Source organism: Centruroides sculpturatus, unplaced genomic scaffold (genome assembly GCF_000671375.1).
Source record: "Centruroides sculpturatus isolate CEXI.00-Female unplaced genomic scaffold, Cexi_2.0 scaffold712, whole genome shotgun sequence".
Lineage (NCBI taxonomy): Eukaryota > Metazoa > Arthropoda > Arachnida > Scorpiones > Buthidae > Centruroides > Centruroides sculpturatus.
Genome location: NW_019384904.1, coordinates 297,730 through 321,672, shown reverse-complemented (window position 1 = coordinate 321,672; position 23,943 = coordinate 297,730). Strand labels below are relative to the sequence as shown.

At 28.8% G+C, this 23,943-nt stretch overlaps 1 protein-coding gene across 1 annotated transcript in view; it reads right to left on the bottom strand.

The window, feature by feature from the left end:
• Positions 1–316: 316 nt before the first annotated feature.
• Positions 317–23,943, bottom strand: part of LOC111631548 (Down syndrome cell adhesion molecule-like protein Dscam2) — a 170,899-nt gene continuing 147,272 nt past the window's right edge. Inside the window, exons 18-23 of the mRNA XM_023375805.1 lie at positions 23,463–23,561; positions 23,152–23,337; positions 15,662–15,955; positions 14,709–14,876; positions 3,154–3,401; positions 317–421 (exon numbers count right to left, since the gene is read on the bottom strand). Of these exons, the coding sequence (XP_023231573.1) occupies positions 317–421; positions 3,154–3,401; positions 14,709–14,876; positions 15,662–15,955; positions 23,152–23,337; positions 23,463–23,561 (1,100 nt within the window). The remainder of the gene's footprint in view (positions 422–3,153; positions 3,402–14,708; positions 14,877–15,661; positions 15,956–23,151; positions 23,338–23,462; positions 23,562–23,943) is intronic.

The window sequence follows — 23,943 nt, the reverse complement described above, 5'->3', positions numbered from 1 at the left end:
CTTTATTCAACTCGATTCATATTTGTATTTGTCTACACACAATTTTAATATACTTATTTTCATAGTTAATATAAAAATAGGAAGTTTGATGTAGAATTAATTTAGCACAATTTATGTTATTTCATTTTTAATTATTTAGTTTCATTCATACTGTATGTTTTAACTATTGCTCTTACCCACAATATATAACTGTTCTATTTTTAATAAAATTGCAAATAAAAACTTATTAAATTAACCTTAATTATTTATACATTCACATTTAATAAAAAAAACTAGTATATTAAACTGAAATATAAATAAATAGATTTATTTAGAATTATATACTGTAGAACTTACGAGGTGTTTGATATAAATTTGTTCCTGTATGTAGAGGCACAGACGATGTTTCCATGATATGAGAATAAGCATCATCATCTTCTTCCTAATTCAAAATATTAAAAAAATTAAAATATATTGTTAGTTATATTTATAATGTATTATATATATTATAAAACATAGGCTCTAAAATGAATTTTTAAAATGAAAAAGTTTGATATGAACATCACCAGTTGCACATATCAAATCAATATTTAATTTTTATTTTACATATGCTTTTATATATTGGCTCTTTATTTAATTTTTGATAAGTGTTTTGAAATAAATAACCAAATGTTTCTAATGAGACAAAAACAAAACTTTAATATAGTTCCAAAATATGATGATAATGATTATTATTTTTATGAATTGAAATAAATATATATATATATATATATCTATATATATATATATTCAGATATATATATATATATCTGAATTACTTTTGATGCCAATACTCATGAGATAAAATAATCACGAGACAAAACAGGTAATATTTACTAATTACTTTGAGTATGTAGAAACCTTCTTCAGAACTTGTTATATAGAAACCTTGACTCTGACATGTGTTGTCTAACCCCTGAAGTGTTTAAAATAAACACTGTCAAACAAATCCCTGGCATTACATAAATATAACAATATTTAATGTATCTAAAATCCAAAATTACTTTTATATATATTCTTAAATTTTTCTTAATTTTAAATTAGATTTTTTTAATTTGAATAGAACCAATTAGATATTAATACTTAGGTAAAGTATTTTAAAGAATAAAAGAGAGAAAATTTCCTAATAAACATTTATTTTTATTTAATATTAAATTATATATATCAGGAAACTGAATTATTAAATGGATGATTTAAAAATCAATTAAATTTCATTAAAATTATTTTATTCACTTACTCTTTGAATTTACATTATTAATGAAATACTATAACTACAATAAACTGTACATATATATTACTTATATTTGTATTGTTCCAAAATCTAATAATTATATGATACCAAATTTATAAAAATTAGTTTTATGTATAATATAACCTTTGGTATAAAAATATATATACAGAGTTGCTTATGAATTTTTAAAGCCTCAAACCCTACAGTTGAGTCATTCACGTTTTTTTTTTTTTTTTTAATTACAGTATTCTGTATTTTGAATTATTCTGTATATAATAGTAGATTCATTTAAAAATAACTAACTAGAATTTTTAGTTTTGTTATTACATTATTTTCTATCAGATGAAATATGAACAGTTACATGTTAAATAAAAAATTAACCTGGTGTTTTTGATATAAAAATAAATCAGGGCAATTTGATTAATTCATAACTTTTTTTATATCAATGACTATCTGTAGTAATTATATGACTTTCTAATTACTTATGCTAAAAGTATATATTATCTAAAGTTAAATAACTACATTTATATATAAAAAATTCCATTTTTTTCAATATACTTACAAAGATTTTTTTCAAAAGTTTAACTTAATTTTTAAATAATTTTAATTAATGCTATAAATATTCTATTCTGTTTTTCATTTTCTTCAAAATTATTAATATAAATATTAGTTTGAATGTAAACTCAAAGAAATATAAGTAAATATATTATATTATAGAAAAGAAAAAATCAAGTAAATCTAAGTTCAACAAAATAAGAAATTTGAACTTTCATTTGAAAGGATTGGTACGTTCAGAAGAATTGCAGAGTAATGGACTTTTAATGTTTGAATTGACAGCAAACATTGACAGACAACAGAAAACTAACATGGTAAATCCTATTGATTGCTTATAAATTTGGATCAGTGCTATAAATTGAACAAGTTTTATTGAGGAAAAAAGTCAGTTCTTGGCAACTTCAAATGTTTAGACAAACAACTGACAAACAGAAAACATATTTGTTATATAAATCTAAAGAAGAAAGGAAAACATTTAGTTAAACTTAAGAAAAAAACTGAAAGAAACATTTTCCAAAACTACTTTCAAAACCAAAAATTATTAAAGCATATTTAGCTTATAAAAAAAATAATTTAAAATGAAAAAATATATATAAATTAAGTAGAAAATTGTTAATATTCTCAATTTAAACTTTACATTTTAGAAAGAAAACTTAAAAATTTAATTCACAAAATAATTATTTGGCTAGATTGGAATGACACATTTTTTCTTATTTCTTATTATAAAACTATTGTTTTCTTTCAAAAAAATCTAATTTTTGTAAATAATATTTTATTGTAGAATCAAATACATTTTTTCTATAATCAAATCTGTCTTTCATAAATCAGCATGAACTTCTATTTAAAAATAAATAAATAATAATTTATTATCTATATTATAGAAACATTTCTACTCCTGATGATTTCTATTAGAAGAGAATTTAGGAAAAAAAATCAACTTTATATTAATAATTTTGTTTTTATGAGCATATTAGAAGTTCATTCTGAATTTTCTGATTAAGGATTGTATCTTCATCTGGAAAATTTTTTTAATAAAATTCTGTAATAATTTTGCGTATATAAATTATAATGTATTAGAAGTTTATTAAACTTTATGCCTTTTTTATAATTTTTCTACATAAATATACTTTTTAAATTTCTAATTAATATAGTTTTCTGAGGAAGGTTTTGAAAATAAAAACGAACACACAAAACTCTAATATGAATAATTTTAATCTAATATTTTTAAGCAATATAGATTAAAAAAGAGCATATTTTTTATTATTGAAACTTAAATATTAACTGCTACTGCTTCTAACTACATTATTATTATTATTATTATTATTATATATTGAATTATTTTTTTATACCCATTTTGGAGGATATGGCACATCATAAATGTGTTCGTGTCGTCCTAATGTTCTCTGTAGACTTGGTCCACCTTCTGAATCAGGAGAATGTTGTTTATGATACATTGGCACTCTACTCATTGCATATGGGGATGGATAATATAACTGATCTTTTGTTGGACTACCACTTCCTGTACTGCCAGTATGTTTTCTATCAAGGACAGACATGCTCATTCCCTCCATTCCTTTCTCTTCACGTAGTCTTGAGTCTGAGATATAACAATGGTAATTCTGAGATATAAATATATAAATATATTTTAAAATAATAATTTTTTTTAATAATTCTATTTTAATTATAGAATTGAAAAAAGTATACAGTTCAAATTAATATATTAAGATACAAAGATTAATAATTTCAATGTATAAAAGGCCTACATCATATTGGAGATGTTAGTGAAGAAAATTAAGGGCTTTGGATATGAAAAGTTCAAATAAATAATCACAAAATATTCAAAGAAACAATGTATAAAGGCAACTCTACACAAAACAGGATATTTGTATAGTAAATTCCAATATATATATGTATAACATCTTCAAATCATTATATCCAATTTCTACTGTAGTAGTTAAACTACAAAAATAATTTTGCTCTAGTGCTATTCTGTTTGTTGCTATGCTTTCTTTATAATAGAATCACTGTTTAAAAAAATTATTACATTTTATGCATTACATCATGTATTCTGTTAAAAAGATTACTTGTTCAACACAAAATACCCAAATTGTTATTAGAACACTCAACCTATTGTCCAAATTCCAGATAATACTATTATGGAACATATTGTATCCACAACAAGAAACCTAGCACTTCACTTAGCAGAACATTAACATTCCATGCAATCCCTGCATACAATCAAATAAAAAAGATTGGAGCTGGCAAAAATAGTGTTAGATAATAACATTGTCTCCACATGGAATGATATCAAGTAATTAAATCACTCACATATCTGAAAATAAGTTTTATCTGGGAAACACCTCATGAAACAAAACCAGTTAATCAACCAATACTTACGATTCCAGATCATTGAGTATTTCTTGAAAATAAATCTAATGATTAATAGACTATTTGACCATCTTATTACCATAAGTTCATTTTCAAAATTTTTAATAATTCATATTCAGTCCTCCTTCAACACTATTTCTAAACTATTTTTGCAAAAATTGAATACAGTTGACCTCCTATAACACTGTTGATAATTCCGTTTTATATGAATTCCATGTTGTACAAGTCACTTAGATTTTGCAAAATCTAAGTGACTCGTACAACATGGAATTTATATAAAACGGAATTATCAACAGTGTTATAGGGAGGTCGATTGTATTTAAATTTTTGTTCTATTTACAATGCTATTTGTCCTGAACTTTGAATTATTCTGTATATAATAGTAGATTCATTTAAAAATAACTAACTGAAATTTTTAGTTTTGTTATTACATTATTTTCTATCAGATGAAATATGAACAGAAGTTTGTAAGTTGAAAATGTTAGAATTCTATGCTTTTTTTTTATATTTTGTGATTATTTATACAAACTTATCACAGTCAAAAATCTGAATTTCTTCCACTGATTAGCTGATAAATGATTAATCTTGACTGTTTATATATAAATTAACAAAATAGTAGTTATCATATTTAAATCAATTCTCATTATAAATCTTACTAATTTATATGAGAAGTATTTATCATTAAAAATCTTTTTACAGAGATTTTATTATTATATAACTGTTCACACACGATTGAGTCTGTTGTTAAAAACAAACAAAAATAATTTTTTAATACTAATAATCAAACTCTTCAAATTAAAGAAAACATTAAAACTTGATAAAAATTTTCAAAAATAATTCTTGTAAACCATCCTTTCTATGAAAAGGAAATACTGCAAATTGGATTATGAGAGATTAGAAAAACCCCTTGGCAAATTAGCTGGAGGGATGTGTAAATGACTTGTTGAACTAGATAGTTAAAAGGTAGGAGTGATTCGGGTGCTAGCAAACAAAAGACTATAGCCTCTGTTGGTTACTGTGTATCAAATGCTTTATAATATATTCAGATTTATATATTACAAAGTATTTGATAAACAAGTTTAATATACTAAGTTTAAATTACTGTGTTTGTTTTTGAATTGGCATATTACAATTCTCATCTTTAGATAGCAAGATTAATGAATATTCAAATAGATCTTGTGCACCAATAATTTTTGAAACATTCTAATGTCATTGACAGAAATTACAAACTTGGAAAACATTTATTTAGAAAAAAACCAAGCCTTTAAAAACAGATTAAAATACGTAACCTATTTCTTTATTTTAATAAAACAAATGCCCATATCTATATCCATAAATTTACTGTGGCATATACACTAAACACACCTTACAGACATTTCCAGTATTTAAATTTAATCAAAACAAACATTTTCATCCCAACTGATAAGCCTTCTTCAGGTTACAGAACCCAGGTAACATGATGAATATGGTTTATGGTAATCATTCTTGCCCAATATGCAAGCAAATCCAGGTAGTCAGCAGATTTCAACAGTACCCAACTTAAAAAACACATATATAATGAACATAATTCATTATGTTCATATATATATATTATATTCACATATATATGAACATAATTCATTATGTTCATATAGGAGAACACGAGTGGCATTCAAGAAGGGAAGATGTGATAAATTGTGCTCTGTGGAATTTTTGTGATTGTGCCAGTAGCATTAATCGCATTACAACTTTGAGAATACTATTGTAATCTACTCTGGATCCTGGTTTGTTTGACATATATATTGTTACAGTATGCTAATTGGGAAATAGTTAATTAACTTTTAATTTCGTAAAATTCTTACGTGGGGCTAAATCTCTGGGGCGGCACCAGGGGGTTAGTTAGAAGTTAGCTTACTTGTTAGTCAATAAAAGGGGGTAGCAATACGTTTAATATTAATCAAATTATAAGGGTTTAAGATTTTACAGTAGGGATTAATTGAAAAATTTTAAATTTTGGACGGTTATAATGGACTTTAACGGTCTTCTAGCGTTTTTTTTAGCAAAATTTTTAATGGATGTAATGGCTATTCTATATTAATCATTGCAACTACAACTTTTATTTTGATGCTCAAGGAATTAATTGTAAAAATAGATTTAACATAATTCATAGTATAACAGTATTGATTATTTTACCAATGCTTTTAATAACTTTCGTCACTTTATCAAATTTGAATGTAATATCTTTACTCTTTCAGTTTAACCATCACGTTATTAAGTTTTGGTCAATATAATAGTAAGTTTCATATATTATTGGTGTATATTTATTTTACACCAGCACATCTAGGTGGGATTTAGACGTGTTACATTTCAAAATTGTTAGGATAATAAATTACGAGGGGTTGCGGGGGAGACGAGGAGAACAAGGAAGAGAGTAGAGCAAGGGGAGAAGTGAGGCAGTATGATAGCTGGTGACGGCGCAAAAGACAAAAAGGTCAAATAGACATCACAAAGGTGAGAACATTTTCATCCCATCAAGACGGTTATGTACAGTACATATATAGAAATTGGACTGCTTTTCTTTTGGCAATGGATCATATTCAGTATCCATCAGATAGACTGCAGCCAACTGACAAACTGCTATTGAATGAGGAGCTACAGTCTCCGCCCCCAACACCACAAGATTCACCTAAACTAGACAACAGGAAGGCAAAAGAGAATATAGAAGAGTTAATATTGAGAGAAGCCAGACATTTATTGAATCGAGTAATGAAAATATGTCCTGAACTAGGTAATAACTTCGTTTGCAAAAAGAAGAGAGTAGAAATTAGAGAAAGTGCTGCACGAATATTTGGATGCTTAAATCAAGCATATGGTATTATCAGAGAACTTAGAGCCACCAAAAATGAAATAAATCATAACGAAAAGTACAAGCCCCGTTTATACTCAGAGGTGGTTAGCACCGGATCTGGGAAAAGTAGAACTACAAAGACAATTTATAATTCATTGAATACAAAGGTTAACAACGAGGGAATGGGAGGGAATCAGGCAGTCTTAGTATATCCAAACAATGAAGAAGGCCTGAACATCAATATGAAAGAGGTAACAAATGAGATACTCAATAAAATAGAACCCCAACTAAAAATAAAAGTAAAAAATGTCAAAACAATTAAAGCAAATGGTATATGTATTAGGGTAGGAAGTATGGAAGATGGAAAAAAACTTAAAAAAGCAATTGAGGACCTTCCAGAAATCAGAGATAGAGTCAAATGTAAAATATCTGAAGGGAAAAGACCAAGAGTTATCCTCTTAAATATCCCTAACAGCATCACGGATGAAAAACTAATAGAGGTAATGATAGAAAAGAACAACATATGGAAGGAAATGGATAGCAACAGTGTCAGAGATGCATGCAGAATCAGTACAATATTAAGGAGAGGAAAAGCAAAGGAAAATTGTCGACACGCCGTTTTATCAGTAACACTGAAAATCCGCAATATCTTAATAGCTCATCGGCATATCTCCATGTCGTGGGCTAATATACATGTTGATGATTTTATACCAATCATGCGATGCTATCAATGTTGTGGATTCAACCACCTTGCGCGATTGCACAGAAGAACAAAAATGCAGTCATTGTTCTAAGGGCCACCGATATAAGGATTGTCAACTATTGAACACAATACCATTTTGCATAAATTGCAAAAAAGCTAATAGGAACCTACCGCCAGATAGAAAAAGGTCAACAAATCACAACGCACTCAGTAGCCAATGTCCAATATTAGCAAAGTTGAAGATTCAAATGATTGACAAAACTGACTATGGACTGTAATCATACTCTAAACAACACTCCGACTAACACATATCATAATAGGCAAGAGAAAGACCATCACAACAATTCTGATGTAGGCCTTAATATTTTACATATTAACGCACAAAGAGGGAAAGCTTCAAGCTCTTTAATGATGCATAAAGCTAATGAGATTGAAGCTGATCTGATTTTAATTCAAGAGCCATATACAGTAAAAAACTCAATAGTAAGGCTTGGAAATTGGCAAATCCTTTATAAAAATAATGGCGGTACTCCAAAAAGCTGTATAGGGGTGAACAATAATTTGATAGATATAGCACTGATTCCACACCTTTCTTCTGAGATAATTACAACAGCTATAATACATCGCAACCCTCCTTTATATGTAATAAACGCCTACATATCGCCATATATGAACGATGAGGAAGGTGTTAATGAACTTGAGAAAGTACTAAGAAAAGTGGATAGTGAAAATGTGATTGTTGCTGGCAACTTAAATGCCAAATCAGCGGTTTGGTTTAATATACAGGAGGATAACAGAGGCTGTCTGGTAACTAACTTGATGGAAGAGTTTGGTTTAGTCTTGATTAATATGACCGACCACCAGACTTTTTTCACGCCACACGCTAGAGGTTGGACAGACGTTTGTCTGATGTCAGCAGAACTGGTGCAAATAGTAGAGAATTGCAAAACTTTATTATGTACCTCGGCAAGTGACCATAGGTTTATCTTTACGCAAATAAAACACATAAATATCATCAACAAGAATGCTCAGGTGAACATAAAACAGCCAAATTGGGACCTCTTTCGTTACTTATTTAATGAAACTTGGATAAATCATGACTTTCCACACATTCATACGAAACAAGACATTGATACCTTTGTTGAACACATGACTAAAGACATTCAAAATGCAGGCAACCAAGCCGGTAAGATAATTACTGCAAACAAAAGAAAAACCCATTGGTGGACTAATGAGCTAGACAAACAAAAGAAAATAATTAACAAAACAAGAAAGCAGTATCTAAGGACGTTGGATGAGGAAACCAAGCAAAGAATTTGTGATAAGTACAAAAAATTACTTAAAGAGTATAAAAAGAGTATAAATGCTACCAGAACGAAAGCTTGTAACAAGACAAACTCCAAAGGTCCGTGGAAAATTCCATATCAACTCGTCTTTAGAAATAAAAAGAAACTTAACAATCCAAGAAGTGTCAACAAATTATTAGATAGTTACTTAAAGGAAAGATTCATCGAGTTTCTCTCCAACTACATTCATATAAGGAGAATAATAAACAGGGGTTGTCCACAGGGCTCCTGTAGCGGCCGGGGCTATGGAATTTGGTGTTCAATAAATTACTGATGAATTTTGACCATTGCAATGATCTAAAGGTCCAAGCTTTTGCTGATGACTTACTTATAATGATAGCAAATAAAAGTTGCGATAAACTGACCGATGAAGCTAATGGAACACTTCACAAAATACTGCAATGGAGCAAGGAACAGATGCTCGCAATTAACTATGCAAAGTGTGAAGCAATGGTGTGTACTCGAAAAAATAAACATGGATAGTTACAAAAAAAACCCTTAAACTTCGTATGGATAATAACAGAATTAAACAGGTGAAAGTTTTGAAATACCTTGGAATATTCTTTGACCCAAAGCTCAGTTGTCACCATCATGTGAATGAAATTAGCAAGAAAACGAGTCAAAGAGCTAACCTCCTCAATTGGATTATTGGAAAACACTGGGGACTAAACTTTACAAACAGCAAATTAATTTATAAGATGGCAATTGAGCCAGCTATTTTATACGCTGTCCCTGTATGGCAAGACGCACTTAACAACACACATTTGCAAAAAATTACTGTCGATACAGAGAAGAACAGCAATAAGGATTACTTGTGCTTATCGAACAGCTCCGACAGATGCAATACTGGTACTGGCTGGACTAATGCCAATACATATCACAGCAAGAAAAACAGTTTGGAATTGGCTCTGCACTAATATTCAGCTACACAGTTACACACAGGAGGATATTGAAAAAAGTATTAAAAATAAAATGATTCCAAACAGCTACTAGAATATACCTGATATTATTAAAAAAATATGAAATTGATAGAACTAGTAATGATATATGCCTCCAACTACACCCAGCTGACATGCACAGCTACGAAATAAGTTTTGATTATAATCCCAAAACAAACAGATACTTTCAGTGGATAGTGTACACAGATGGTTCTAAGCAAGAGTGTGGAGTGGGAGCTGGTGTGTGCATTCAAAACAACAACAATAAGACAATATATCAGGCCAGATTAAAACTTGCTAAATATTGTAGCATTATGCAAGCTGAACTATGGGCCACGTACGAAGCAATCACCCAAATAAAAGATAACTTAAATAAATACATAAAAGGTAACATAAAATTCCTTATTGACAGTAAGGTGGTTCTCCATGTCTTGGCAAAAACTGAAAACCTCACGCTACTGGACAAAGAAGTTATTAAAGTAGCACAATATCTCAGTACTACCCGCAATATTCAATTCAGTTGGATACCAGCTCAAAAAGGATATAAAGGAAACGAACTGGCCGATTCTTTGGCCAAAATGGCTGGTACTCTCAAGACGCAGGATACATATACCAGGTTACCAAAATCAACACTGAAAAATTACTTAAACGAATGGGCACTACTTGAATGGCAGGAAAATTGAAATAATTCTACAACGGGGAGACTTTGCCACTAGTTTATTCCCTCTATTACTAATTGCATCAAGGCTAATTACTACAAACCTAGATCCAAAACCACCCAATGTTTAATGGGGCATGGCAATTTTATGGCCTACCTCTAACACTTTAAGAAGAGAAACACTGATAAATGCTGGTGCGACAATAATAGTGTAGGAGATGCCATTCATTTTATATTCCACTGTGAACGATATGAGGATCAATGCATTCCATTCCATAGGGAATGCCTTCAAGAAGGTCATAATTGGCCACCGACACTACAAAACATTTTTGATAAGAAAAATCTCTGGAAGTGTTTTGAAAGGTTTATTGAGAGCACCAGGGCTCTTCTGCCAGACTTCTACAGGAAAGAAAAAGTTCTTCAGAATGAAAACAAGAACAGACAAGATGAGCAGGAAGATAGTGAAAAATCGGAAAAGTGATGTTATCAGCGATTGATTGATCGGCTGTGTAGAATTCTTCTGTACATAGTTTAGTTGTCTAGTATTAGTTTAGTTTTAGATTCTAGATTTAAAAAAAAAAAAAATCCCATTTACATGTATCGGGTCCTCACATACCATGTAATCTGTATTATTATATCATAGTAAGCTGATATTTACATTCTCTCTGCGTGTTAAAATTTTAATCAGTTCTTATTGTTATTGTAACATTGCTGTGTTCTGCCCATACGTAATGGGTCTTGCATTTTACTGTAACTGGACCATTTCTCGTAATTGTTAATAGTGTATAACGGTCTTGTCAACTTTTGTAATTTTGGTTATTAATAATTTCCGATGCAGCGCTCTGAGGTCCTAATAACTTTTTTCAGCGTTACTTTTTCCATTTTCCTTTATACTTCTCCCTTCAGAACCCTTCCTTCAACCTTTTCTTCACTCCTTTCTCTTCGTAGTGGGCTAAGTTTGCAAAAGCAGACAGCCCTTCCTCCTCCTTTATTATTATTATTATTATGTTCATATATATGTGTTTTTTAAGTTGGGTACTGTTGAAATCTGCTGACTACCTGGATTTGCTTGTATATTGGGCAAGAATGATTACCATAAACCATATTCATCATGTTATCTGGGTTCTGTAACCTGAAGAAGAAATTTACCCTAACAAAAAAAAAAAACACATAATGAATTATGTTCATTATGTGTTTTTTTTTTTTTTTTTTGTTAGGGTAAATTTTAAAATCTCCACAATTTGTGGAGATTTTAAAATTTACCCTAAGAGAACAATACATTAATATCAGAGACTGTGGGACTATCTTTTACTTGGCAGTCATTATTTGATAATCGTAAAAAAAAAAAGAGAAACAACAAAGATGTGATGCACTGTAATAACTACTAGCTACGAAGACACCATGGTTATTTTTCTTTTATTTTTGTTCATAATTGTGTTATAATTTTTTTTAAGTATTTAAAAAAAATAGAACACAAAATAAAATACAATTGTTATATTGAAAACTCAAAAACACATGATTTAAACAATGTAATTTACATCAAAGAATATTTTATACCAAAAATAGAATTTCTATTTAAATTTTGTTCTATAACATGAAGAAGGCTTATCAATCAGAATGAAAACGTTTGTTTTGATTACATTTAGTTGCTGGAAAGATGTGTTTCATGTATATGCTGGTGAAGTTCCAGCTTAGACTATTATTGATCTATTGTGGCACCTATTTTCTTTTTAATAAACTGATTTTTAAATGTTGCAATAGAGTTCCTTTCATGGTTCTGAACAGAATAGTTAGTTTTAAAAAGCTCATTAATGATGTGTCTTTCCAATTAATGACATAGTTGTTATGTAAAATTCTGCTAATGCAATAGTCTCTGTTTGGAAAATATCTCTCTTATTCTCCACTTTAATCATTCTTCTAAACATATTAAAATGTTACCCATATATAAAAAGGTATTATATGTTGTTCTGACAATACAAATGTTACATCTGTTGACAACTAACACTCTATATATGCCTATATTTTAGTAATAGAAATATGTTCTTTGTAGTTTCTTAATGAATTAAAGATTCTCCCAATGTAATTGTATGCACTGATGTATTACTACAAATTCTCTAAAATAATTCAGAAGCCATTGAACTTAAAAAATATATATCTAAATAATACTTAATAACTGCTAAAAATAAACTGAAATCCACAGCAGTCTCTATTTTCTGTTTCTAACATTCTTCCTGAATTCTATAACAAGATTTTCATTTTCCTGGCTGTTATATGTAACAGAGTAACAATGTTATATGTAAAATCAATGGTAATTGATTGCATAAATTTGTAAACCAAGTGATTTTGATACAGATCTTCTATTCCAAATTTCAGTTGTCTAGAACTGCAACAAACCAATAAATAATGTATCAAATGCTAGCATTTGACACATTTTTTATTATTCTCTCTCTCTAATATAAATGCATTTTGAATCACTAAGACAGTATGATTATTACAGTATTATATCTAAAAATAATACAACTTTTAAAAACTAAAGATAAATAAAACTCTGGTTATTACAAAGTAAAACGTAATTGCTCACAATTACTTGTGTAACAAACACATTCTCGAGTGATGTTTGAATGAGTTCACATTCACCTATTAGTAGGTTATGTTTGACGACTACAGTATACTTTAACTATTGGTGAGATACTTCCAATATTTATAGTATTTGTATAGTCAGACATATAACTGATACATCCATCAAATGATATTGACAATTAACCACTGGTGAAATACTTCTGATGACTCTAGTGCTTATAACCACACATATATCTAACACAGCCAAAAGAAATTTCAACAGTATTAACATTTAACTGCTGGTGATGGCTACATAACTCTATATCATATATGTTATTATATGTCTTGGCCAGAATAGCACATATCTAAATAATTCTACAACAATACAAAAGAACTGTGTCTAATTGTAATAAAAAAGTCCATAAAAAACATTGTATATCAAGCTAATAAAAAATTTACAACTAAAGATACAAAGCTTTTTGTGGATGTTTTTTATATGTCCTATTATAACACATATGATTAATAAACATAATTAATACAATTAGCTCTGCTTAGTATTTATAAATCAACTAAAAACTGAATAAACTTAAGGTGAAGATTGACAAGTGTTCGTGCATTTACACTATATAGTGTTCAAAAGACAAAATAAATATTTAGTTAAACATTATGCAGTACTTTTGTTTGTTAAACATCTTGGACCATCAATGATGTTTAAAATGAGCTATAATTTGTATATAGTTGTTTGAACTGATATTTATAAAATTTGAATACAATAAAGAACTTTTAATGTAAAGACACTGTTTTACCTCTTCACTAACAATTTCTTATCCACCCCTATCCCATTATAGTGGTACCCACAGACTCCATTAGCAGGGCTGTAGATCTGAGGCTTCTTTTGTGTACTGTACATAAGACTTCATACAAGTTTAAACTGAAGTACTGACTAATGCACTGACTATAGATAGCCTGAATTCAATTTCCTGAGTAAGCATTAATTGCTGCTCTGAGCCAACTCAGCCTTTATTATAATGAGTATAGTATCCTCTCAGTAGTAAAAAAACAACTGGTAGGCAATGCGACAAACTAAACAGACAGCTGGCAAGATTTCCAATTTCGATACTGATATTGGCATCAATACTTTTGAAGTATCAGGACATTTTTACTCGTGTACCAGTATGCAAGATTACATATGATTTATTAATCAATACAAATAATTTTTTAAATGGTTTTTGCTTTATTGCTTGTGTAATATTGTGTATCACTAACAATACTCTGTTTATATTATATAGTACTGTATATTCATCACCCCTTTGATGACCGGTTTTCCTAAGTTTTGGAGAAGCTTGTTAAAGAACTTTCACTATAATTTTTTTACTTAAAATCTTTATTTTGGATTTCATAATACAGAATTTTATTGATCTTATCTATAATATTAAACTGAAATAAATGCCAAATATAAAAATGGAAAGCACAATAACCTCTTACCTCTTCTTGGTATGTTATCTAACTGACGTCTTTTTCTTACAACAACACAAGCAACAATTAAAATAACAATCAGGACAACAAGAGCACAAGCACTGGGAACCATTATACTCAAGCTTTTATAAAATGTAGGTCTTCTATCATCTGTACTTGATAATGGGGGAATTGTTGCTATAAAAACATAATATTAAAAAGTAAATCTTTCAGTTAATAATTACTATTATTGATTTGCTTACAAAAAAACTAAATAATTTCTTAATTTTTATATAAAAATTCTGCCAAGCTAAATAAATTTATCTTTTTTTTCTTATAAAAATAAAGTTTGGAATAGTATTTTTCCAATGTTTGCTTTCTTGAATTGTTCTATATTTTTGTATGAATTATTTATGCTTAAGCATAAATGACAAGTTAAAAATGGATAAAATAATATATGTTTAAAGAAATTTTATTACTCCAAGTTTTTATTTTTTTCTGTACTACATCTATGTAATACATTATAATTTTTATTTTCTATAGTTTTTTTCTTTTTCATGTGACATTTAAAGCTTTTTTTTGTTATCATATAAAAGCAATCATAACAGCAATCAATTTAATACATTTGATAATTTTATTTCATTGTTTAGTTATTAATTTTACTTCAGATTATAAAAGAATATTTTTAATAAAAGAAGTAAATTTATAATCTGAACAAATTTTCTTATTATGATTAAAATTAAAATGTATTCATTATAAATAATGCTGTATAGTGAAAGTAAAACTGTCAACATAATAATTTCTAATGTACTGAATGTAAATGAAAAATCAATGTGTTTTATTATTATTAATTTTTTCAGCTAATTTCCATCCAGATAAAATTTAACAAAACTTAAGAACTAAAATTATAGTTTTAGAAATATTCAGATATCAATTATATTATTCTATAATTGATTTAGTATTTTAGAATAAACTTAACTTACCACCACTCAATGTCAATGTAGAAAAAATGTATTCTGCTTCAGTTGCTCCAGCATCACTATGTGCAGTCATCAATAAAGTGTACCAAGTACCTGGGCTGAGATCTGAGATAATTGATACTTTTTGTTCTGGAACAATATTATTAGAAAGTAAAATCCATTCTGCCTGCATATGGGCTTTGTATTGTACAACAAAAAAATTAATGGGGCATCCCACACTATGCCATGTGTTTAAATGAAGAACAACAGCTGTTGCATTAATAGTAAACAAGGCATCTTTTGTCGGTGCAATCGGCACTGAAAATTTAAATTATTTTAAAAAAATTAGTATCATTTCATTAATCTCTGTATGATTCTTCTGTATTATTATTTTATTAGCATAATATAATTTTACAAATAGAATTTATTCAAATTTTTAGTTGTCATTTACAGTGTATTTTTACAGTTATTTAATCTAAGTTTAGAAAGTTACACAGCTTGACTAACAATTTAATTTAAATATTTTTTCTGATAACACTACAACTTTTTTTTTCAATTGGTCAATCATAAAACTAAGTATTTTAAAATGTGTTGTCAGCCAAAAAAATCTCATAATCTGGCTTTTCATAAATATTTGCTGCATTTTACAAACAAGCAATGATATTATTACTGAAAAATTCTGTATAAAATGAGTGTTTTACTTTCTCAATTAAACATATAATATACACTGGAGAAATAAAAGAGTATAAATAATATAAAATGATAAATAAATATTAAGTGTATTAATGTTAGTTCTACCGTATTCCTATTCTTTCAATGATAAAATATGTCATTTATTATCTTGATCAGAAAAGAAAATATTGCAATGTTCTTGTAGAACATATTCTGCATTCTATTCTCAAACTCCCTCTTCATATTTCCAGAACTAAGTAGCATAAAACTGACCACACATTGTGTATTCTCTCTGATATGAATAGTAAATTGCAGATTATTCAGAAGAAAATAATTTGTACATTATTAAAGGATAGATATCTGTACTTTTTCACTTGATAGTCATTACTCATTACTTGTTAAGAGGTAACAAAACTGAAGTAGATAAAACAAATTGCTATTGATACTTAATTACTGAGTATCTACTACTACTAGTATCAAATATTGTACTTGCAATTCCTACTCAATAGAATTTCATTGGAGTCATGCTAGTTTAAAGGGCTTCTTTTTTGTATGTTATTGTTTGTTTAAATGTTTGCTGTTCCTACTTCGGTTAATCAGATTTTTCTTATATAAACGAATTATGGTTCATGTCTACTTTAGAAGCTTTTTAAAGTTAATTATAGACTTTTTATTCATGTAGTGAATATAAATTATAAATTGCAAATATGCAATTGTGGATATTCAAAAATTCCTACAAAAACTTTTGTTTGCAGCAAAAATGGTTTAATTATTGCTTTTGCTGCAAACAAATGTCTTTGTGTTAATTTTTGACTTTTTATTAAACATACATGACTGAAGTTTAAGAGAGCAACATTTTATCCAATTGTATAATTTGACTATGACTAGTACCTCAGATGAACTTGGATTTGGTTGTTTTGTTTATTTTTAATTGCTATGGTAACCAGACAATTCAGGCAATTAAAAAGTATTCCTTTCTCTTTTAGGAACTCATTTTCAGTCAGAATCTTATTCATATTTTGAAATGTATGAATGTATAAATTTCCAAATTAATACTTAAGTGAGAGAGATATTCTCAAAAATTTTTTATCATCTAGAAAGAAATAGGTTAAAAAACACCTCTTATGATTTAATAAGTATTTAACATATAAAATAAGTTTTGATTTACAGCATTTAATCTTTTTTAATTGCTAATGTTTATAATTATAGTTAAATTGGTGGAGTTACTATTATCATTAATCTGTAACAACAGGTAAAAATTAAATTTGTCTTGGCTAATTTTTATGTTAGGAAGTTGTGAATGTGACCTTTGTCCTTGTAATCGTCTCTCCTCTGCAATGTGAGGGGTGAGTTGAGTTATGTAAACCCTGTCAAGGGAAGTTATACTTGGGTTCCAACTTTAGTTGGTCTTGAACATGTGTTGTGCTCTAACATACATTCCTTTTTAGTCCTCTTATTCTTTGTGTTACCTTCGACACCAACCCTTCACTATATCCATATTCTGACATTTTATAAAATGTAAGTTTACAAAAAGTTTAAAAAAAAAAAATTCAAGTGCATTTGAAAGGACTGAATGAAAAGACACATCTTGTATGTATTGTCTACTCAATAATTTTTTAAAAAATTTTTTGTAAACAGGTAGAAAAACTAAATACAAACCAAATGCCGAAAATCTATTGGGCTAGTTTAAGGCTAATTACTAAATAAATTACGTAACCAGTTTGGCTCTAGAGGTAAGCATTAGGTGCCATCTCTTATTAACATTAATAATTATAAATAAATTAATTAATTTAAATAATTTAGAACCGCTGGGAGAAAAATCGGCCCAAAGCGGGACTCGAACCCACAACTCCTGCTTACCGTGCAGATGCGTTGCCAGTTACACTATCCAGACCTCCAGTCCGATCTCCTCTTCCAGTGTATCAAAGCTAACTATATAACCATCGACGGTCATTTTCTCCCAGCGGTTCTAAATTATTTAAATTAATTAATTTATTTATAATTATTAATGTTAATAAGAGATGGCGCCTAACGCTTACCTCTAGAGCCAAACTGGTTACGTAATTCATTTAGTAATTAGCCTTAAACTAGCCCAATAGATTTTCGGCATTTGGTTTGTATTTAGCTATATTATATATCGAGTTTAGAGATGTTTGTATACAGGTAAAAAAGTTTACAAGGTTACTAAAATCATCACCAAACACCTTGGCTGCTGAAACATGTTTATTTGCTATGACATTCCATATGATCATCTGAGGATGGCCTATACATTAAAGCTGAAAACATTAGTGTAGAGCAGGGATGAGCAACACGTGGCCCGCGGGCCACTTGCGGCCCGTTAAACATGTTTATGCGGCCCGCCAAGCATTTTTAAAATTGAATTTATTTTATCGACTTTCTTCCATCAATATATTGTTATAAAATTNTTGCTGTCACTTCAATAACAATTCCAGATCTTTAGATCCTTTAAATCTGCATTTCTCAACTGGTGGTTAGCAAGACCTAAAAGTCTGTGGAATTCTGTGAGGGTCTGTGGTCCATCATGGTGTAGGGATTTTAAGGGTTTGGGATATGAGAAAAATTGTGAACCACTGCTATAAATAAACTTACTTTTTCTGAACATGTGACATATCCATCATTGCATCCAGTCACAAAACATGTTTTTCCTATCATTAAACTGCACATTTCTAACTAATTTACTGAGAAAGACACTTTGCCACTAGCAAATGAAGCAAATATTGGTACCCAAATAATTTTCATTAGTAGTTGATGTTAGCCTGTGGATTTTTAAGGGGATCTTAAAATTAATGCTAATCAGGTTTTTCCGAAATGTAAACATCCCTGGGAAAAAAATAGTGAGTCAGATCAGAGGTCAGTGGGAAAAGTTGACACTTAGTTGTCAAGAATGCACTGTCATCATCAACAATCATACAATCATGTGACCCTTTTCCCACGATGAACATATAAAAGCGAGAGTTACTGGAAGCTCAAGGCGATCCAAAGGAAGTTATATTTGTTGAATGTGCCATCCTAGTCTCCTGGACCTCCACCAATTTAGATTAAGGAGAAGACCCTGGTTGGAAGACATAATGGCCCCGAACTTCCATACAGAATCCAGTCATTGCATACATCGGTCAATTAATGCATAGAGGTATTTTTGATAGCTGTGGAGAGAGAGTTCTCAGATTACTAACAGGAATAGGCTTAGTTACCCTTTTTGTATAGAACTTCATTAGTATTTAACCGCATGTAACCGCATTTAGCTTTCTATAACCTCCTGTAATCTAGATTTAGTCATATAATAAATACTTTGTTATAATACTGTTTTAAACCTTTGTTAACTGTCACTCTGAAACTTGGACACCTGCTGACTTGCTCAACTCCCTCACCACTCAAAGAAAAAAAGCCATCCAAAAGACAAAGTGGGCGAGTTTTACCAACTCGACATGTAAGAGGCAATTAGTAATTGACCTTGTGCCCTCTTATTCTCACATCATAAATCATAAGTAAACAAAACAACAATTTTTTTTCATGCATATGAATCTAATAGAGCACACAGTTACATGAAAAAATAGCCAACTACAACTATTGTGCAATCTGGTAGATAATATTTATTTGTTCACATAACCTTGGATGGTTTTGAAACAGAACTCTCTTACCTTTCCTTCTTACACCTTGATTCCAAACACTAGGTATGTTTATGTTTAGCTAACCAAACACAGGGTTTTTGGCTGTATTTCATGTCACTTCCAGTTTATTTTGTTTATCTGATAGCAAATGGCATTATCAATAGCTTATTATTAGCTTCTTCAGCCAAGATGTTAAATGACTTGACAAGTTTTTTCTATTATAACAAATATAGATAACAAAGCCTTAAGAGGAGATGTCATGAAAATGCTGTAATAGAAATTGTTTCAATTAAACAACTGATTGACTCAATCCATGCCTCTTATAAATGTATCATACAGATTACATAAGAACCATTCTGAAATTGTTAAAAATACTGAAAGGGAAATTCTTACTTCAAGAAAGATCAAAACTTTTTGCTGTGACAATCACAGTGCATTTAACTTTATTCATTTCAAATGCTCTTATAGGTAGTAAATCTTATTCTAAGTAATTGTATGCTGTAAGTCAGTGGTTCCAAAGTGGATGCTACCATCTCCTGAGTAAATCTAGAGAGGTGAAAAAAGTGGGGTTCTGAAGGCAGGGTTCCAACCAAACAGTAACCATAAGCAAGGGTTTGGGTCGCTGACAACCTTTCTCTTTCCTCAATTAAAATGGGTAAGAAGAAACATTGCATTTAATGATTTCCAGAAGTGGAAAAGAATGTATGGTAAGGAGAAAAATGTGAGGTTCATAGAAAAGTTTTTCTAAAAATATTTTCAAGCCTTTCTCACACAAGGGAAAATGGTTGGGTGCATTGGGGTACAAGTTTATGGAACCAAGGGGGCAGTGGGAATCACTGCTATAAATGCTATAAGTGAAAATTGACTCACCAGCTTAGTAGTAATGATATCTTGTTCCATAATTCTGCTGTTGAAATGTCTATTTGTTCTGCAGGTAACTGTTCTTGTGAGAATGTTAAATTAGTTAGCTCACCTGTTTGTAATGATGATTCGGCTCTTCTAGGTTCAGTATATTTGGTGATAAGATTTGATTCGGATTCCAAAGGTTTGATATTATTAGTCAGAAATTTTCGACAAGTAAGTGGTGGTTTTCCTCTCTTTGTGTGAGTTTTCCGTAAACGACCAGGATTTGGTTCTATTCCAGCAATTAGTAACAATAAAATAAGAAACTTAATATTATTTATTTTAGTCGAAAATAATTTAATAATCTTCATCTCTTGAATAATTAGACAAACTATGGAAGTGGGGAGAAATTCACGCCACAGCTGAGATGATCAGAGCATCCCCCAAATGCTGATTATTTAATCCAATGCTGCATATAACTTCAAAATTTGATATTGTAATAGAATAAATACTAAAATATCTAATAGTTTGAGATTCTAAGATTTTGAATGGTGTTAATTATTAATAATGAAAATTAAAACCATGCTTATTAAGATAATGTTTACAAATGTCAAAGTTAATAAAAATAGGTAATGTATTTTTTTTTCTTGAATGTATTATGAAACATAGCAAAAGGTTTCATAACTGTATTGTAAATATTTCAACTTTTACACTATATTTTTAAAAATTTTATTTATAGATTATATATATTTTTTATTTATGTATAAATTACCATAATAATAATATATGCCAATAAAAATAATTTTGGATCCCAGAGAAATGCCACACATGCCCTTTCAAAAAATTTTGTACTTTAATCTTACATGCTATAACACAAGATAAATATTTCAGATATTTAGCTCTCACACAATGTTATTATTAATAGATATCAAGAACAGATTGTTAAACATATGAAATTAGCAATTATCATCACCTCATTTTTGTAGTGAAAAGGATTGATAATTATTCAATGATTCAATTGTTTAAATTTTTTAAATTCTTCAAAATTATTAACAAATAATTTTTATAATGAAAATCTATGGAACATAGTATTATGTTTTATAATAAAAACCTTAGTATTTTTTTATTGGGACATTTTCTTTTGTCTAAACTATGCTGTTCAGCAAGTTATTATTTTTTTTGAAGTTGCAGTAGTCATTGATTGATAATATATAATTCACATATCTGTTTAACAGCAATAAATTCTAAAATAAGTTTTGCTTTTATTTCTGCTGTCACAGGATGTTACAAACATGTAAACTTCAATTGAATCCGCATTCAGCAGAAAGAATAATTACTAAAAATCATCACCAAACACCTTTGGCTGTTGAGATACACTTATTTGTTCTACACCAGGGGTGAGCAACCTTTTTAATCAACGGGCCAATTTAAATTTTAAAATTTTTTGGCGGGCCGCACATAAAGTAATACTTTATGTGCGGCCCGCCAAAAAATTTTAAAATTTAAATTGGCCCGTTGATTAAAAAGGTTGCTCACCCCTGGTGTAGAACAAATAAGTGTATCTCAACAGCCAAAGGTGTTTGGTGATGATTTTTAGTAATTATTCTTTCTGCTGAATGCGGATTCAATTGAAGTTTACATGTTTGTAACATCCTGTGACAGCAGAAATAAAAGCAAAACTTATTTTAGAATTTATTGCTGTTAAACAGATATGTGAATTATATATTATCAATCAATGACTACTGCAACTTCAAAAAAAATAATAACTTGCTGAACAGCATAGTTTAGACAAAAGAAAATGTCCCAATAAAAAAATACTAAGGTTTTTATTATAAAACATAATACTATGTTCCATAGATTTTCATTATAAAAATTATTTGTTAATAATTTTGAAGAATTTAAAAAATTTAAACAATTGAATCATTGAATAATTATCAATCCTTTTCACTACAAAAATGAGGTGATGATAATTGCTAATTTCATATGTTTAACAATCTGTTCTTGATATCTATTAATAATAACATTGTGTGAGAGCTAAATATCTGAAATATTTATCTTGTGTTATAGCATGTAAGATTAAAGTACAAAATTTTTTGAAAGGGCATGTGTGGCATTTCTCTGGGATCCAAAATTATTTTTATTGGCATATATTATTATTATGGTAATTTATACATAAATAAAAAATATATATAATCTATAAATAAAATTTTTAAAAATATAGTGTAAAAGTTGAAATATTTACAATACAGTTATGAAACCTTTTGCTATGTTTCATAATATCTATATATATATATTTTTTTTCATTAATTATAAATGTTCAACTAAAATAGCATTTTTTTCATTAATAAAAAAGTAAAATAAAATCCATACCAGACCCTTGTGTTTTAATTCCAATGACATCACTTGGTTTTCCTTTACCAACAGTGTTAAATGCAATAATATAAAACTGATGATGAGTTCCACAAGATAAATCATGAAATGTGTAAGTTGTTTGATGACTAGGAACTTGTCTTTCTTCCCAAGTTCCATGCTGTTTCATATGATAGAGAAAATATCCTAAAATTTAAAAATTTTTATAATGATTTTTAATTTAAAAAATTAGATAATAGATGTATAAATTATAATATCATATATATAGTATAATATGCCTACAGTTTTTTAAATCCAATGTTATACTCAACCTGTTACAGGACTATCTTCTTTATCAGAATAATTCCATTTCAAATGAATAGATGTTGCTGTTGTGGAAACCAACATTAATGTTGGAGAAATGGGAGGATCTATAAATAAAATTTTTAAAAATATAGTGTAAAAGTTGAAATATTTACAATACAGTTATGAAACCTTTTGCTATGTTTCATAATACATTCAAGAAAAAAAAATACATTACCTATTTTTATTAACTTTGACATTTGTAAACATTATCTTAATAAGCATGGTTTTAATTTTCATTATTAATAATTAACACCATTCAAAATCTTAGAATCTCAAACTATTAGATATTTTAGTATTTATTCTATTACAATATCAAATTTTGAAGTTATATGCAGCATTGGATTAAATAATCAGCATTTGGGGGATGCTCTGATCATCTCAGCTGTGGCGTGAATTTCTCCCCACTTCCATAGTTTGTCTAATTATTCAAGAGATGAAGATTATTAA